The sequence below is a fragment of the Pyrgilauda ruficollis genome, unplaced genomic scaffold (genome assembly GCF_017590135.1).
Source record: "Pyrgilauda ruficollis isolate IOZ18807 unplaced genomic scaffold, ASM1759013v1 scaffold23, whole genome shotgun sequence".
In the NCBI taxonomy this organism is placed as follows: Eukaryota; Metazoa; Chordata; class Aves; order Passeriformes; family Passeridae; genus Pyrgilauda; species Pyrgilauda ruficollis.
The window spans coordinates 9,053,823-9,071,556 of record NW_024522539.1 but is presented as its reverse complement, the minus strand read 5'-3'; the positions used below and the strand labels follow the sequence as shown (position 1 = coordinate 9,071,556).

The 17,734-nt window shown below is 43.1% G+C and overlaps 2 protein-coding genes across 11 annotated transcripts in view; one reads left to right on the top strand and one right to left on the bottom strand.

The window, feature by feature from the left end:
- PDE8A (phosphodiesterase 8A) overlaps positions 1-1,481 on the top strand; it is a 156,419-nt gene extending 154,938 nt beyond the window's left edge. For all 7 annotated transcript variants that reach the window (XM_041468753.1, XM_041468755.1, XM_041468754.1 and 4 more), the window contains one exon: positions 391-1,481. The gene's annotated coding sequence lies outside the window, so the exon portion shown is untranslated. The remainder of the gene's footprint in view (positions 1-390) is intronic.
- FSD2 (fibronectin type III and SPRY domain containing 2) lies at positions 1,345-17,719 on the bottom strand. Of its 4 annotated transcripts, none has more exons than XM_041468762.1 (13): positions 17,617-17,719; positions 14,725-15,526; positions 14,550-14,645; positions 13,250-13,483; positions 12,026-12,048; positions 10,951-11,072; positions 9,791-9,946; positions 8,839-8,973; positions 7,940-8,093; positions 7,409-7,542; positions 5,732-5,864; positions 3,493-3,669; positions 1,345-2,746 (listed from the first exon to the last, which is right to left on the bottom strand). In XM_041468762.1, the coding sequence occupies exons 2-13, from the start codon at positions 15,484-15,486 to the stop codon at positions 2,494-2,496; spliced, it is 2,379 nt and encodes a 792-aa protein (XP_041324696.1). In that variant the 5' UTR covers positions 15,487-15,526; positions 17,617-17,719; the 3' UTR covers positions 1,345-2,493. The 4 variants fall into 4 exon arrangements, with proteins under 4 accessions (XP_041324696.1, XP_041324693.1, XP_041324695.1 ...); XM_041468759.1 differs by lacking the exon at positions 17,617-17,719 and adding an exon at positions 17,454-17,604; XM_041468761.1 differs by lacking the exon at positions 17,617-17,719 and adding an exon at positions 17,466-17,603.
- Positions 17,720-17,734: the final 15 nt, after the last annotated feature.

The following is a 17,734-nucleotide window of genomic DNA, read 5'->3' as shown; positions in this document are numbered from 1 at the left end:
CAGATCATCACAGTTGTCCAAGTTGAGTGCTGTACCCAGAGTTTCAATAAACTGAATAGAACTGATGAGTAAACTGAATACAGAGACATGTAGGGTTGGTATAAACTTACAGCTTAGTAGACCTTTGTAGTGGAAGTGGTGGCCTCCCTGTAAAGGATTTATATAGAGATTGTTCAGAGCAACAGCTGGTTCTAAGAAACACACATTATCAAGTTTCCTTTGCTGTATAAATATTTAAGTGATGGGGTCTGGATTCTGAAGGGATGAAACCAAGGCTAGTTTGGCCTAGTGGCAACAGGTGAAGCTTTTATTAAACAGAAACATACAAACTCGTTTCCCGTACTGTTTTTAACTTAGAAGCCAATTACTGCATTTTTTTCTTTCTTTCAGATAGTTCTGCCACTGCCTTAGCAGTCCTGTGCCATGCCTGGTGATGACCATGGGGCCATTCTCCTGAGCAGACTGCTCTGTACTCAGCCACTGGCAGCATAACATCAGGGCTGTTTGGTACCTGTGGAGTCCCACTGCAAGAGTCTGAGCACCTCAAATTTGGCTCAGAAAATCTGCCCTTGCACAGCCAGCAAGAGGGTTGTGAAGTCCTGGGGACTTGACTGTTCAGTTCACCAACTGGAAAGTATTTTGCCAGGTCACAGCTATGGTTTGAGCACTTAAGGTGAAAGCTGATGGTGGGTAGTAGAATCATGGGTTCAGCAGCAGCATTTGTGCATTAGAGACTCTGTTGGGAAGTTCAGATGTTCTCATACCTCTGTTCTGATACCTGTGTGTTATGCTCTTTCAGGTATCTACTTGAAATTAAGAGTGGGGCTCTCAGTTTTTGGCTGATAGGGGTAAAACAGTGGGTATAAGTTGGACCCAGAGTCAAGGAGGACATTTTTAAGCAAACAATGGTGCTATCTCACCACTTCCATCCCCTGCACAGGAGCTGTACCCTAGAGCTGCTGTTCCCTGGGATGGCCATGCCAGCATCAGCAGGGCACACATGGCCACAAGCTGCTCTGCTCACTGGCAGACAAAGCAACTGAAAGTCTCTGGCCTGCTTACAACAGGTCTGACAAAGTGACCATAACTTTTTCTGCCCTGAAAATACCTTAATTCCGGGTAGGTTAAGAAGTGATGCTGTGCTGGTATAGCTCAGTGTTGCTAAACCCATCTTCTGCGGCTTTTGTAACAGATATCCAAGAGCAGCTGGTACTGATCGCTGCTGTAGGGACATACTGAGCTCCTGTTTTTGTGGTTTCTGAAGGCTTGTTTTGGCAAGACTTTTTAAAAGCTATTTGAGAAAGAAGAGACAAGCTTTTGACACACAGTTCTATGTAAAATCTCTTCAGTTTTGCCAACGGCATTTATTTGTAGAGACCCTGCATATTGTAGAGGCCACTGCTTGTTCCTGGTGATTCCCTAGAATGGAAACTTGAACCAATGATTTTTGTAAAGAATGTGCAATAAATCTCTGGAAAAGCTTCTCTGTTAATGACTCTTGATTGAGTTCAGGTAGTTTTGACATACATGGATGAGGTTGTTCAGAGCTGGCCAAGCCTGCTTGACAGGCAGGGCCTGTCTTGATTGGTGTCTGGAAATGAAACCCAAACAAGGATGTCTCAGCTGTGTGCTGGGCCAGAGTCCTTCCAGCCTCACTGGACATCCACAGCTTCTAGGGCACAGCATGGAGTGGAATTCTTCCATGCTGAGGGGGAGAACAGATCTGTGAGTGTGGAGGGAGGGTACACCCAAGTGGAGGTGAGCATAGCTAAAAAGAAGCAGCTAAAAATATTGCTTGTTTTTCTATAAGGACAATCAAGCACTGCAAAAAGCCTATATTTTTTTCCCTGGGTGAATGAAAGAAGCATTCTGTAAAATGGCTTAAATTTGAGAGTGCAGGCTTGGGTATTCCAGAAAGCCTCACTTGGTATGTAGGCACTAACAGTTCACACACAGGGGAGGCATACTTGATTATCGTGAGTCACAGACTTCATGTAGCAACAAGAACACTTGATTGGGAGATCAGCTTCATGGCTGGAGTGTTTGCAGCTCCAGCAGCTGTGCAGTGATTATGCCTTCTGCTATTTTTGTTTTTCTTTTAAATTTTTAGCTTTTGAGTAGATTCAGAAGTAGAATTAACAATTCTTCAGAACTGGGGAGTTCCCTAGGCTTCAGGTGGCTGTTGGGGGAATCTGTGATCCAGCTGCCACTGCTGTGTGGTGACAGTGTCACCTCTGAGAAGGAAGGTGTCCATTTCTAATGAGAATTCTGGGATGCTGATGGATCTTGTGACCACAGTGGCTTTTTCTAAGATCCTTCCCAAGAGGATGTAAACTAAGGACTCAGGCTTGGCAGGTGGTCTGGGTCAGGGTCACTTTGCTCTTACTAGGGGGAAACAGCTGGTTCACAGGGAGTATGATGGTGCAGTTAATGCTGGAAGAGGGCATTGCTCAGGGCAGGTTACACATGGGTGTGGCAGCTGCAGAACACAGGTTATGGCAGGGCAGTCCACGGGGGTGTTGTAATTCCAGTATGTATCCTTAAGATACCAGGTGTTTCCAGTGCAAAGCAGGGGTGGACATAATGCTGGAAGTGTGAGTTGAATGTGTGAAGGTGCTGGGCAATATCTGCATTGAAAAATGACAGTCTGCAGTTCTCATAGTCCAGCAGGATGCCAATCCTTCTGGGGGGAACAGTAATTCTGATGTCAGGTGTCATCCCACTGTGCAGGAATTCATACTTGTGCCTGCAGGCAAGAAAAACAAAAGAGCTGAAGGCACCCTGGCTCTCAAAGGGAAGCACTTTGTGCACACAGGTGCCCAGGTTGCTCATGAGAGTCAAAGGCAGTGGTGTTAATGTACCATGTCCAGGGGAGAGCCAGCAGTGCAGCTGAGGCAAGAGGGGAGCTGGCATTTCTGCAGGCAGGTGTGACATACTGCCATAGGTAGGACGGAGATCAAAACCAGTTGGGTATAGCTGGGTTTAGCCAGATACGTAGTTTTTGGATTACAAGTAGTTTTTGGATTACACAGATCTATTACACTCTGTCTCCTCACTGAGGTTTCGGTAATGTTTACAGCTAAATTCTGCAACTCTGATTTTATTCAGCTTTGTTCCTGCAATTTCTTGTTTCAATGTGACAATGTCTCGTTTCAATGAGACAATGTACCATGGACCCTTCAGTTTGATTCACTAGCACCCTCACAGTCAACAGAAATGGGTGCTTTGAAGATGCAAATCTGCCACAACACAAGTTCTGAAGCAAGGAAGTTGGGCAAAATAACCCATGCCAAATGCTTCTGAAACACCCTAAAAAAGCAGGAGGATTTGCTTAAGCAGTATCCTTCCAACACCAGTTTACAGGGACAGTGGTGGAATGTCAGAGGCCCCAGTGCCTGGTCTGAGCTGATCCAAAATCTGCCTTCTCTGCTGCCCTGCCTGCAGGTGTAAGAGTTGTTCCTGTTGGAGACCTGCAGCCTCCACAGCCCTTACCTTGAGGGTGTGATGATGTGCCTCATGCACCAGGATGAGTTGTTTGCCCCCAGGTGACCATGTCTTGGAGTGTTCTCAAAAGCCACACCAATTCTGTACTCTGTATCTTCCTCAACTTCCACCTCCCAGTAATGCTTTCCTGGAAATGGGATCAGACTGCCCAGGATGGCAATACATCTGTGGGAAACAGGAATATGTGTTTTGGCAGGGCCTCTCTTTAATGCTCTTCACAGTGTTTAGATATGTTCAGGTATGTCTATACCTGGACTTTACATAGCAATAAACAAAAGCCACTTCTGCTGTCACCTTAGCAGTGCAGTGTGGATTTTTGACTCCAGTGAAATTCCCGCACTGAGGAGCTGACACCCAGCCTGCAGGTTTCTTTGTGACACCTGCCCTGTTTTTACTTGTGGGTAGCTTTGTATAAATGAGTGCCCTAGGCACTTCCAGGAAGATGGAGGACAGCAACCCATAGTGCCTGCGTTTTCTGGGAAAGTTAATGCTTGTTAGCAGAGAGTGCTCTAGTGAACCCCAGCACAGCAGGGGAAAAAAAGTACAGATTTTGCATTTTCTTTCCAAACAGCCCAGAGTTTTGGACATCACTCACCATTAGGAAATGAGCACTGTAACAGCATGAAGTTCCTGGGGCAGCTGGGGAAGAGGGAACCTGTCTACACTGGTTCCCTCTGTGTTTGGAGAGATTAGCAAGAATTGAACACGGTAGGAGAACTTGTAATATACTGGGTACCTGGGCCAGGAAATGTATGATAGGAACCATGCAGAAAATAAGTCTTTTGAAAGTTGTGTAGTAGAGACAAAGATAATGAATTACAGAGAGACCCTTCAGCTTGATTTACTGGCACAGTCCTGAAATCAAAGGAACTGGGTGCTTTGAAGATGCAAGTCTGCAAAAACACAGGTTCTAAAGCAAGAAAATTGGGCAAAATAACCCACTCCAAATGCTTCTGAAACACTCTTAGGAGAGCAACATGAGTTCTGTAAGCTTACACCTCAGCTTTTTCTTAGGAAAAGTATGTGGTGTATTAGCTGTCATTGTCAAGGGGGACAGCAGGTTTCAAACACACACAACTTTGATGTTCCTATGGTAGTGTCTCAAGTTGTAAGTTACAAAGGAAAAGGATGTTGCTGGCAGACACTGAGCTCTTCTAGGCAATGCTGAGAGGGAGCTGCACTCATCATTTGGAGGGCCTGTGGTGTGAGGATGGGCACGCACAGCACAATAGCTGTACTCTGCTTCTGCAGCTGCACTTGCTCAGAGCAAGTGTACAGTTCATTGCAAGTGCATGTAAATGTCTTGGGAACAACTTAAAGGCTGCTGAAATCAGACCTCAGAGGGACTGTGTTGCTGCAGCTTGAGAAGGAAAAAGAATGATGCAAAATGGATGGGTAAACATCTGTGAACAAAACATGACCATAGTAATGAGAGCTGCAAAGCCACCAAGGCAAACCCGAGCTGCACTGAAGAAGCAGTTAGGAAATACATCAGCCACCCAAATTTAGGAGACCACACAAACTTCATAAATAAGTATCTTGGTTTGAAGGAGATTTGTGAAAGTTCATAGTGGTACCAAAACCTCAGCCTTTGAATGAGATGAATGTCAGTTCTGGCTGTTTACATGAAACATAAAAGCATGCCATAGAAGTGGGATGAAATCCCATTTAAGGTTACCATGATGGCTTTAATGAAAAGGATCAGCAGTCTCCCAACTCTTTTCTACCAAGCCCTCTAGTAGCACTGCATTTCCATGGAGGGAATAAATTGTAGACTTGTATTACCCTGCAATGTCTGTCCTGGTTATATGGTGTTTCTGTGGTTTTGACTGGAAATACGCATTTTGGCAAGCTTAGCCTCTCACTTCAATGGCAAAAGGCCTAATTATTTTTTGCAAGTAATACCTGTTGGTCCAAATAGTATCAGTTCTATCTTTCAGCAAGAGGTAAGTTTTCAGATCCCTCTCCTTTCCTTAGCATCTGTTATGGCACCTAAATATCTGTTCAAATTTAGCTCAGTATGCCAGACATGTAAGCAGGCTTGTACATAATTGTGGCTGCTGTATCTGTAATCCTATTTAAGAACTTGCATTAATTTCCAAGTTCCAAAGAGCAGCTGGAGAGAGAGATTTCAACTCAAAAAATTAATCAGAGCTGCTGAAAGCTCCATTAGATATTTCCTGGCATCTGTTAAAAGAACCAAAGAAACTGAAATGCCCCTGTATACCTTGTAAAGCTGTTATCATAGACAGGCAGATCACACTCTGGGTTTTCCAGTTCATCACATGAAATGGTAAATCCATCATCTAGAATTGCCAGTAAAGGATGGGCTGTGTCCTCATTAAGGTAGAAACAGGTGCCTGCAAGAGAAAATGCCTAAGGATAACTCCAGTATCTCCTTATAACATTAGAATTGCAGCAAGGGCGTGATGAAATGTTATTTGGATCCACAAAAAGATTCACCAATGCTCTTGAAAGAATCTGTGGCTGGCACTGAGAGGACAAGATCATATTTTAAAAATTTTTCTAATAAATGGCTTTGCAGTTTAACACTGTTTGGTTTCAGCCTTGTGAAAAGCAGGGGACTTAGCCTGGTTTTGAACCCTCCCAGGGTTCAAAGCTGCAGACATTGGGCAGGAAGTAGCTATTCAGAGATGAGGAGTCCTCCCTGCAATGGACTGTCTGGTTTCAAGTAATCTATTTTTAATCACTGAAATGAGAAAGGAGGCTTAAAGGACTCTCCATGGCCTCACTCATCCCCATAAATTCTGGGCAGTTTGAAGAGAAAGGATCCCTCATGCTTCAGCACCTCCCTTGTCAGTCCAGCCCAGGACAGAAGTGCTTCTGCTTTTCTTCCTGGAGACTTCCCAGAGCAGGTCTGACACACGGGGGCCTGAGGAGCAGCCACGAGTGGCACAGCTGCTGTTTGTAGTTGGTGCTTGTTTATCCACCCCAGAAAGGATCAAAGGCCATTCACAGTGTTGGAGGTGGGTTCTTGCAGTTGATAGATCAATTTGCATCAGCTGTTTGCATAATGTAGGCTCCGAGAAGATTAATCTCCCCATGGTAATCCCAAATGAAATCATTATAATCAAACTGCAAGTTACTTCATTGCAAATACAATACAAACAATGACAGGGCAATTACAGGCATGTGCTGCTGAAAACAAACACATGCTGTGCAAACAGAATGGGCAATTTCAAATACTGAGTTTGATTTAAACAGTTGGAATACACACAAACGATGGTAACACAATGACAGTTTTCCTCTCCAGGGATTTAAGGATGAGCATTTCTTTTCTGTGGTGTCACTGCTACATGGCAGATGGGTTTTTTACTAAAACATAACTTTGTGTGATCATCTTGATGAATAAATACAATTTTCAAATGTCTCACAGAAGGTGAGGGCAGAAGAGACACAGGTAAGGTGTGAGTGGCTTGGGAGATTTGAGATGAGCAGTGAAGTTGCAGTGTGGTTGCAGCAGTGATGAAGGTGAGCACTGATGGCTGCTGAATGGCTCTAGAAAGTGCTGTCTCAGCCGTAATTTCCAGCAGCAGCTTCATTATGTGGTAACCTCTGAAGTAAAATCACACTACAACTTTCCTCATTGGTGTGTCAGTACTTTGCAGGCTGGCAATACGTGGGTGTTGAGTTGACACTGTCTTTTAAAATGTTTAGAAATTAGTAACTTTCAAGTACCAAATGTACCAGACAGCAATAATATAAAGCAATGCACTTATTTTTACAAGACGTTGCTTTTTTCACTCCTAAAAGGTTACCAGGTGTGTAATTAGATGTGAGAGATTAGGACCTGGTCCAGAGCCATTGAAACCAGCAGGAATCTTTCTGTTAAGACAATAGATGCTCCAATAAGCTGCTGGAGCTGTTCCAAGCTGTACAGTACCTGTGGTGTGTATCAGAACGGGTTCACTTCTTTCACTGGAACCACCCAGGTTTTGGGCTCTGACACAGATGTGATACTTTTGTGCTGGCTGGAGGTGAATTAGGACTTCACAGTTAGGGATCCCAACAATAGATCTACAGAAAACAAATCCATGGAAAATGAGAGGGTAGAAAACAAAGGTAGGCCTTTGAAATTATTTTTCTGAGCAACAAGGCAGACATTACACTTCAAGTTGTCTTGTTGACAGCAACAATTTTACCTTGTACAGTTGCCCATAGCAGGGCAAGAGAGAGTTTGTGACAGCCTGCAGATTTTTACATTTGCTTCTGCCCTTTTCCCATACCCATAATTCTCATATAGTAGTTTCTGATTATTTTACATTCTGAACATTTTACAACTAATTTTACTAAGAGGATTGTTTGTAAATGTAAATTCACCAGAAGATGGGTCCTTTCTTAGTCCTATCTTATGCCACACAGTTGAAATGGTTTCGTCTCTACAGGCCTTGGGCTCAATAGAAGAGTAACTCACTCAGTAATAATATCATCATTTTCTTCATCTGTCAGCTTGGACAATTCAACTGTGTAGGAATCAACAGGGTTAATGTCTCTGGATTCCCAGCACACCAGTGCTGCATTTTCACAGCTTCGGATCTTTTTATTCTTTATGGTTGGTGGTGAAGGAGCTAAAAAGTAGGGAAAAGAACAATTCTAAGCTGTTGCTTGAAGATGCTTGCAAACAACATGCTTTGAAGACAAAGAAATAGAAAAATGTTGTTTACTAATACTGTGTACGTAAAGAAACCTGCTTCCCCAATGGACAATAAACAGCAGGTAGAGTGATTAACAGTACTATTTAAAGACTTCATTTAGACTATAAAGGTCCCAAGAGAATCAAACAGAGAAGTAACATAAAGACTGATTACACAACTGTTTTCTACCATTAGTTTTATCTTTGTCATAAAGGTGCATCCCTTCTCTGCTCTGAGATGTCAGAGACATCTGAACAAGCACTCAAAGGTCTCACACTGACTTGCTCAGTCTGATGTCAGGATTTCACACAATGTCCTAGACTGAACTGCAGTTAAAAAGAACAGCATAACAGGTGAATCCACAAAATACCTATAGGCCAGTAAAAGGAGAGCTGGGATTCATCTGGCAGAACCAGGAAACCTGAACCTTATTCACAGCTGGTCTACAAGCTTGCATTTAAATAAGTTATTTTGTCTCTCTGCTTCTGTTTCTGCCACTCTAAAACAGGGACAGTTGGCATGATAGGGTCTCTAAATAAAAGTAGGGAATTCCCTTGCAGTCAGTAGCTTTACATCAGAAGAAAGAAAGTGTCCAGAAAGCATTACTTGCATAAAATTCAGAGATGATTTTGAATTTCACTATGAAGGTTACAAAGCTGTATGAACAAAATATTTTTACCTGTTACATAAACTGCTCTTTCACTTGGTGGACTGATACCAGAGGCATTTAAAGCACTGACCCAAAATTCATACTGTGTATTTGGCAACAGATCAGTAATGGTGCAGTATGTTTCTTTGACTTTTAGTGTATGCTCTGAAATGACAAGAACAAAGCATTTACAGTGCCTTTACACACTTGCCCACTCTTCCCCAAAGCTGCATCACACAGTGGAGTTGGGGTGCATTGTTTTGGGTGCTGAGTTCAGGAGAGCTCCTTGTGTTCCACACTCTTTGATCAGCTGTCAGGCAGTTTCACAATGCCTTCCTCTAAAGCAGCATAAATGAGATGGGACAAGAGCTGAAGCTATTTTACTGCTCATTTCTCAATTCTTCATCTTATAAAATTTGGACAGTTTCTGCTTTTCTTTCTCAACTGGCCACTGGCACTCTACTGGCTTTCACTTTTGAAGGTTCTCCAACAACAGTATTAGCAAAGACAGTTTTGTCACAAGGCTGAGACATTTTGATTCTGTGGTTCTTTGTGTGCCTGTGCATCTTAGGGAGTTACAGCCTATTATTAGCACTAAGATAAGCTGTAAAATCATCTGGGGGTTTCAGTTGGAGTGCTGATGATATGATGATTTGCTCTTTAAAAATACTGTGCTTTACCATGGATGCAGCACATGTTCAAATGCAGTGCCCACCCTCCAGAAATCCTCGTGACTCCATCCACTGTCCCCTTCCCATTCCTGCTATCCCTGCTGCTGCATCCTGTCTTTGCTCCTGTGATGGGTCCTGCTGCAGCTGGCAGCATGGCAGACCTGGCAGGAGAAGAGGGACAAAGCAGATGGTGGTGGCAGATATGACAGTTTTGGTGGCAGACAGAGTGCACAAGGCATGCAGAGGCACTTTGGCATCAGCTGGTTTTGCAGTGGAGGGCTGAGGTGTCCCTTGGGCCCAAGCCTCCTTACCGGCTTGCCCATCACTGTGCCTCTCATTGCTCACTGGTTGGTAGCACAGCTGGTAGCACTCCACAGTGTCATCCGAGAAGAGGCCCCAGCAAACTCTCAGTGAAGTGCCAGTTGCTGCATTGGGAGCCTGGGGATTGATCACAGGGGCACAAGGAGCTGCAGAGAGAAAAACAGGTCAGTTTTTGAATGTGTAATCATGGTTTGTTGTACCTCTCCTCTCACAAAGATGTTTGCACATAGCCCTGGCACTGAATAGGGTCATATTCCTCAATTCCTCCCACATGGAGAAAAGTCAGGAGCTGACTCTGTAAACAATTGCAGATAGTAATCAGGTCACTGATGTGTGAGAACTAGTCTTGCTTCAAAATAAAGTCAAACCAATGAAATAAATAAACCTCAGCCTACCCCTCCTCTGTAAACTCAGCCTCCCCTGCTCTGAGGGCTGCTCCAGTGAGCCCAACATCTGCCATGCCACCACTCCTGCCAGCCACCCCAGGATCAGGGAAAAGCTGTACAACAGGGGGCATCAGCACAACCAAACAAGTACAAGTACTGTGTTAAGAAAACACAGTATTGGGTATAAAAAAAGAATAATGTTCTTTCTGACCATTTGTGATGCACCAGAAAATATTTAAAATTTTAGGCGTTATTTTTTTAGTTACTCAAAATTTGTTTATGTAGTGCTGTTTCCTGTGGATTATGGGGGGAAAATTGCTTGCTAAATAGTAGAGGAGTAGGTCACTGAAATCTGTTTATCAAGAGAAACTGGGTAAGTTATTTAAAGCAGTCTGGGGTTCCTCTTATTTTGTTCAAGGAACTACAAGGTAAGACAAGTTATCACTGACTAAGTGTGCCTGACCCCTCAACAGAAGGGGGTAATCTTTATGAGCCTTCTAGGAAATCATCCAGCAAAAGCAAGGAAGTCCCAATTTAGCAGTAATTCTGGTAATTTTATATTGAAAACAAATGGAAAAAATTCCAAAAATATCTTGCAGTGTCCCTGTATACATGGGCAAAGAAAAAAAAAAAACAAACTAGAAGGAAAAGTAGGGAGAAGTTAATTCTGCCTTTGCAGATATCCTTTAAAAGAAGTAATGTTTAATACATATCCTTACTTAAATGTAAATAGGTGTGAAATAATGATCAGTTAGGAAGAGTACCTGGAATAGCATTAATGGAGTTCATTAGTTGTTCAACTTCAGAGACATCTATGATGCGCTCTTCAAAGTCTGGCAGTGTTGAAAGCTCTAAATCCACTTCTTTCTTTAAGAATTCTTCCAGCCTGTAATTGTAGGGGGAAAAAATAATGTCTAATTGGAAGTACCATAGTGTTGGAGGTATCTCTCTGTGATGCCTATTTTTAAGAGAATAAGAACAGCAGAATCCAAATTAACATCTGTTTCCTGAAAACACGGTTTTCAGAGCTGTACAAGCTCAGCCTCCTCATGCCTGTAGCTTGGAGATTCGTGGCCATCATGGCCCAAGATGCCAAGGAGAGCTGGCTGCTGCTGGGGCTGGTGTGCCCTGCTCCTGCAGCGAGCTGGCTGCGCACTCCAGGCAGGGCGTGGGGTGTGCCCAGCACCTCCCTGTGGGAAGCACCCCTTTAGCTCCGTAACTCCCATTATTGTGAATTTACACTATTACTGATTCATGACCTCGTGGTTCTAGGTGTTGTAAATTTGAAAGAAAGGGGTATCTTTTCTCTGTGTTTTCATGAACAATAACAGTCAATTAAAAGGGTGTTTTTTGCTTATGATTTAGTGTGCCCTAAGACTTCTTCCAGTTGTTCCAAGATTTTTCAGTATCTGTTTTGAGCTCCCACAGCTTGACTTTCTACCCCACTATATTAATGCATAAATAAGCCCATTACAGTATATTTAGGGAGTTCAATTTTAGTTTCATTTGGATCCAGAGTGGTTATTTCAAGAGCTTTAGCAATCCTGTTTGTTAGTGAAATTAGTTCCTTATGACTAAGCTGAAAACACTGATTTATTCAGGCTCTAACTCTCCTTTCGGATTTCTTGAAATTGGATCCAAACAAGTGTTGAGTGTTAAGTTTCTTAGAGCAACTTCTTCTGATGCACTTTAAAACAAAAATACTAAATATTTCAATTGCTCTAGTGGCTTAGACAACATTTTTGTGCCTGAACAAAGTCCAGAACACGCAAGCATCTCCAATAACCCATCCAATTAGCAGGAAGAAATGTGACACAAAATCCCAGACTGTGATACTACCTGTCAACCATGGTTACTGCTGCCTGTTGGAAAAAAAGGACAGAGTGTTAGAGGTAGAAAAGTCCAGAGTCAGACTACATCATGCTGTTGACCTGTCTTACACAAATTACCCCACATGCAATACTTGGAGTGAAGTAATTGGCTATCACCCAACCCTGAGAACAAAGCCAGCCCTTTCTATTGAAATGGACAGATCTTGGCTGGATTTACAGAAAGATAATGAGCAACATCAGGTAGTCATCAGTGTCTGCCCATGAAGGCTTTAGACCAATTCCTCCCTTGGTTGTCCAAAGTGCCAGCAGATCCCTCACAAACAAAAACCAAAATCAGCTGGGCAAAAGAACTCATGAAATGATCTGTGCTAGAGGGAGTCTGAGCAGTGCATGTAACTGGAAGACAGATGTACAGTCCCAGGAGAAACCTAAGCCCCTGAGAGCTCAAGACCAACATTCACTTCTTGATGAATAATGGTTCTTAGGGGCAATGTAAAACTGTTCACAAGCTAAGGAGAAAATAAGTCAGCTCATGTGAAGAACTCAGCAGGCTGGAGTCATAGTAAACTAACCCACAGAAGTAGACTACGTGGTGTTATGAGATTTGTTTGTTGTCCAGTTCAGAAGTTACTGTCACTGTGCTACAGAAATGCTCCCACCCACCTTAGTCACAAGACAGCTCAGGTGAGAGCAATCACTCATCATCAGTGAAAATTCTGATTTTTTTCCAATTATTTTTCTACCTGCCGAAGAAAAATATCTTCTTGACACCACCTCAAGAGGGGATTTCATCCATCACTTTGCTTTTGACGTATTTCAGCTGAACTTTCCTCCAAAATGAGCAAGAAAAGGAAACATCTTCCTAAGTGATTACATCAGCTTGCCTGCTGTGAGCCCAGAATAGAGCAAGAGAGCTGAGCCTGCACAAGGCAAGGAACATTAAGTGCTTCCAGAGTTTCCCCAGATAAGCATTTCAGCAAGATATCTTCTCTCTGAACCCCAGTGTGACTCACAAATGAATGAGCATCCAAATTACAAACTTCTACTTCTGCATTTTGCCCCCATTGTGTTGCCCTACTAAGTCAATGCCACCATGCCAAGCACCAGGAGAAGTGACAGCACCATGGAATGAGCATCTCAAATTCTCCCTACAATAAGGCTGCTTGGGGGCTTCTCAGACAGGGACTACTTGCAAGCAGCAAAAAGCACTTTGACAGTTAAAGCTCTTTACCTTCATAAATTCAGCTTTGTCATTTTCCAGGAAAAGCTCCTGGGTTTCATCTGTCAGCTCCTTGCAGGTGTCAAGATGTTTCCCACAACTGACCAGCTGCTCATACAGAGCTTCCAGCTTCTGCCTCTTCTCTTCTCCCAGTGCTTCCAGCTGCTCTTCATACTTCTGAGCAAGCACTTGCACTGCATCATTGTAATGCACCTCAAAGTTCTGCTCCTGCCTCCCAAAATTTTCCTGCAAGATATTTGAAGGTTTGTATCTTGGCATCAAGCCTGATCCACAGGTCATGCAGAGGAAAATTTTACTCTGGTCTGCCTAAACTTCTCCTTACCATAGAGGTAATATGATTTAATTCACAAAACTAGGACACGGTACCAGTACACAGAAGCTGTAATTTGACTTATGTGCATTTTTAGGGGTTTAGTCTGATCATTCACCCCCCATTGAAGCATAAAATGTTGGATTTTGTTTCAGACATAAGAGCAACAGAAATTACAGCAGGAACAATGATGTAAAGCAACCTAAACCCAGGGAGCACAACTAGGGTATATCCTAGTCATAATCTCACAAGCATTTCCACCAACACAGTTAAGCACATCCTTGCATGAGAGAAACCATGGCAACTCAGTGGGATCCATGGATTTGTGCTGAGGGAGCTGAGTTGCTAATGCTGGTATCCTCACTCACAGCTGGAGAAAGCATTAGGAAGGAAGATTTAAGGAGCAGGCAAGTCAAGGAGCAGTCCCAGCAGCTGCTCACTGTTCAGGCACCAATGTCCTCCTGTGCCACATGCAGCAGAGAAAAGACTGCAGTGCCCTGAGTTTTTGCTTCAGGTTGAACTTGCTGCCAGCTGACCTCCTCCCCCTGGGGCCAAGTTGACAGCAACCGAGTGGGAGCACAACTCTTGAAGTCATCAGCTTGAAGCAGCCAGTCCAAGGATTTGCCTGGATCTGACACTTCTGTGAATGATGCTGAGGGAACACAAGGGCTGCACTCTGGATGCACTAGTCAGATCACAGCTCTTTGGCCATTTAAAGCTAAGATGACCTGAGTGGGGGTCACTTTATTTCTGAATGCAAACTTCTGTGCAAATTATAAATGTGGTTTTACCAGCCCACTTAAAAAATCTTTAGGATGAGTTTTCCTGAGTACTTTAGTCTAGACAAACCCCAAGATAAGTCTGTGCTCTGTTACTGTAAGTGCTCACCTCATTAACAACTGAAGACTACGAATGTCAGTATGACTGTCAAAACTGTTTAACCCCACTACCATAAAGTTAGCCCAAGGGAAAATGCCTTACCTCTACAGTGATGAAGATTTCCTCCAAATGGCTGGCAACATTTTCCATGTGAGCAATCTGTTCTTCCAACTTGCACATGTTTTTATGGATCTCCTCCTACAAAACACCCAGTGTGATTCTTACTGTGTCTGAAGACTGTTTTAGAGGCACCACAGTACATCTGTGTTACTCTCACCTTTTCACTTTCCACAGCGCTGGGGAGCTGAGCAACCTCGTGATCCTTGTGTTCACCAAATAGTTTGTCAAAAGCTCGGATTGGTATCTTGCAGGTGGAACAAAAAACATCTGCTGCTTCTTCCTCTTCCTCCTCCCCCTCCTCCTCACTGACAGCCTGACTGTTCCACTCATCTGACACGCCACCACTGCTTAGCCCCCCTCTGGACCATATGCTGCTCTCAGCCTCATCATCTGCTCTGGCTTTGCTCTGATTTTCACCTTGAGAAGCCTCATCAGGAATTCCTTGATGCTTTGTGCTTTGACTTGTATCTTTCACTGAAGAGCTGCTTTTTGATATGTTATATATGGAGCCTTGTAATCCTGCTTTTTCTGGGCGAGCTGGTGGCCATCTGCTCTCCACCTTCTCCAGATGTCCTTCAAGAAGCTCAAGCTCTTTTTCTCTATCCTCATCAAGTCCATACATCTTAGCCAACTCTGCAACCTCCTTTTCCAAGTCATAGCCAACTTCTTGTGGGCGCTGAACTTTTTCACTACTCAATGCAGATTCCTGTCTCGTATCCCCCAGAGATCTGTCTCCTCGACCAGAGAGCTCTTCAGGAAAGATATCAAACCTCTCCTTTGATCCATAAAGATCCATGTGATAAAAGATCAGACCTTCAGTCTCAGTGTCACTAGACTCTGGGACTGGTGGGGAAGCTGAATAATGTCGTGACTGCCCGCTAGTCTCATAGTCTCTTGTGCTGCCAGATCTGGATGACATTGGTATCCTCAGGGAGGCTTTTGAGATGATGAGTCTCAAGCTTGTAAAAGATAAGAAAGATCTTTAGCTACACACTTAGATATCAGGATTGAGTTTTTCTTGCTTAAAAGTATATGGATAGAATAGATTTGGCTGAGGACTGCTCAGGTCCTGGAGGTAGGCATGGCAAAGACCAAAGTCAGTAGCTTCACTCCCTAAGTAAAGGTTCTGAAGGGAAGCCACAGGAAGCTTGTTTTCTTCTCAGCTCAGTGCAAAGCACAGCAGAGAGCTGACTCTGGTGTGCGTCATCTTTGCTGGGTACCTCATCTGTGACCCTGATGCCTGATTTTAAACTGTGGAGCAGTCCTGTCCTCAGATAAACACTGTGACTGTGCTTCAGGCACAGTTAGTGCTGTTCTGTGCAATTGGAAATGGCCTGGTTTGAAGCCTGCTCACTCTTCAGCTGCTGTCAAGCATGTTTTCTGAACTGTCAGTCAGGCATAATGTAGAATGTCCTCTGTTGTGACCACTGATGCCACAGAACACACTAGAAAATGCCCTGGAAAGTCCTGTTCTGTATTTTTCAAGTTGCCATTCTTAATACTGAAACTTGAGTCAAGGTCTTGGGTCCTTTCTAAAAAATATCACAGAGAAAACATACTGCCCTTTGGGGCTTCTCATGTGCTGTGTAAAATATACATTTTAACATATAAAGCATCCAGTAACTAGGGAGCAAGGAAGGCCATTGACCTCTGGACTGAGAGATGCCTGCTCTGACCCAAACCTTGCACATTTTGTCTATTCTGTGCAAGGAGGAAGGTGTGAAAAGAGCATGTGCAGATGACATGCAAAAATGTATGATAAAGCACATGCATGTGGGGTAACATTAAAAGTGCAAAGGCAATTTTAATGCTGATTCCCCAGCCCACTCTTTCCAATCAGCCTGTATTAACAGCAGTGAAATAATGCCAGCACAGTCAGAGCTCTCTCTGAGCTGAAACGCCTCCACAGCCCTTCACTGCTCACCAACATGAGTGGAATCACAGCTACAAAACTACTCAGATCAATTTTACCAGCAGTTTAGTACCACGAACAAAAGACTTCATGGAAAGATTTCAGCTAATTATCAATTAATCTGTAGTTACATCTAGTCCTAGGTAAGTGAAGCATACGAAAGCTTTAAAATCACTTTCTCACAGAAGAAAAAAAGCCAAAAGATCAGTCAGACATCAGTGTCATCAGAGCTTCTGCATAAGCTTTCACAAAAGTTTGCTTTCAAACTACTATTGATGGTCTTTTTAGTTTTGAGTAGTTGCTACTACCTCAAATTTATTTTATCAATATTTTACTAATTTTCCTGTGAAATGCTTAGTTAATAGAGCCAACACAATCAATGACTTTGTAGAAAGCAACTTCCCAAACCAGTGAAAAATACTGAGACATTTTGCACTCTCTGGTTTTATATCCCTGGCTGAGTCCAGCCCCCTTACAGATCTGTAAGAAAACCCACACAGAAGTTCATAGTTTGTCTTCTGGCACTGCAGACATGGGTGTGGATTCTACAGTTAGCAATATCCTACTATAGACAAAAACACTGAAGTTAGGCAGAAATACTATTTACGCTAAAGGCACTAAAATAAATCATGCAAATTCTAACATTTTAAACAGAGAAAAGGTCTTAACACATACCAGCAAATGTTGTCTGGCTCCCGCAAAGACTTTTTTCCCCATAATTAAAACAATAAGGCTAGCTTTAGAAGCTACTACTAATTAGAAAAGTGAATTAACATTTATTTTTCCTACCAAAATGAAATGAAATAAATTAAAATTAGCATAATTAAGCTTGTCTGCAATCCTGCTGCCTAAATAAGATTTTCAGATGATTGCTCAGTGTTTGCCTGCTCTGCAGGCACAGATAAAATTACATGAAGCACGTTTAGATCCGTGACCGCCAGTTATCATAAATACATAACAAAGAATGTTACTACCTAAAAACTTGCCTTCTATCTTAAGACGTCATAAATTCTTCTGATAGCTCAGATGGCATCAAAGTTAACTTCTATTCCCCCTAGTAAAAATTAATTCACACGAAAGCAATTCCTTGCCACTTTCCTATAACTGCAGCTGGGAGACTTATTGCGGTAACCTTACCCTGCCTCTTTGCTCAGATAGGGGCATGCCAGCAATGAGCAATGGCACAAATATAGATGTGCCCCGGCTGTCCTTCAGCAGTGTGCTGCTTGAGTGTCACCAGGATGAATGTCACACA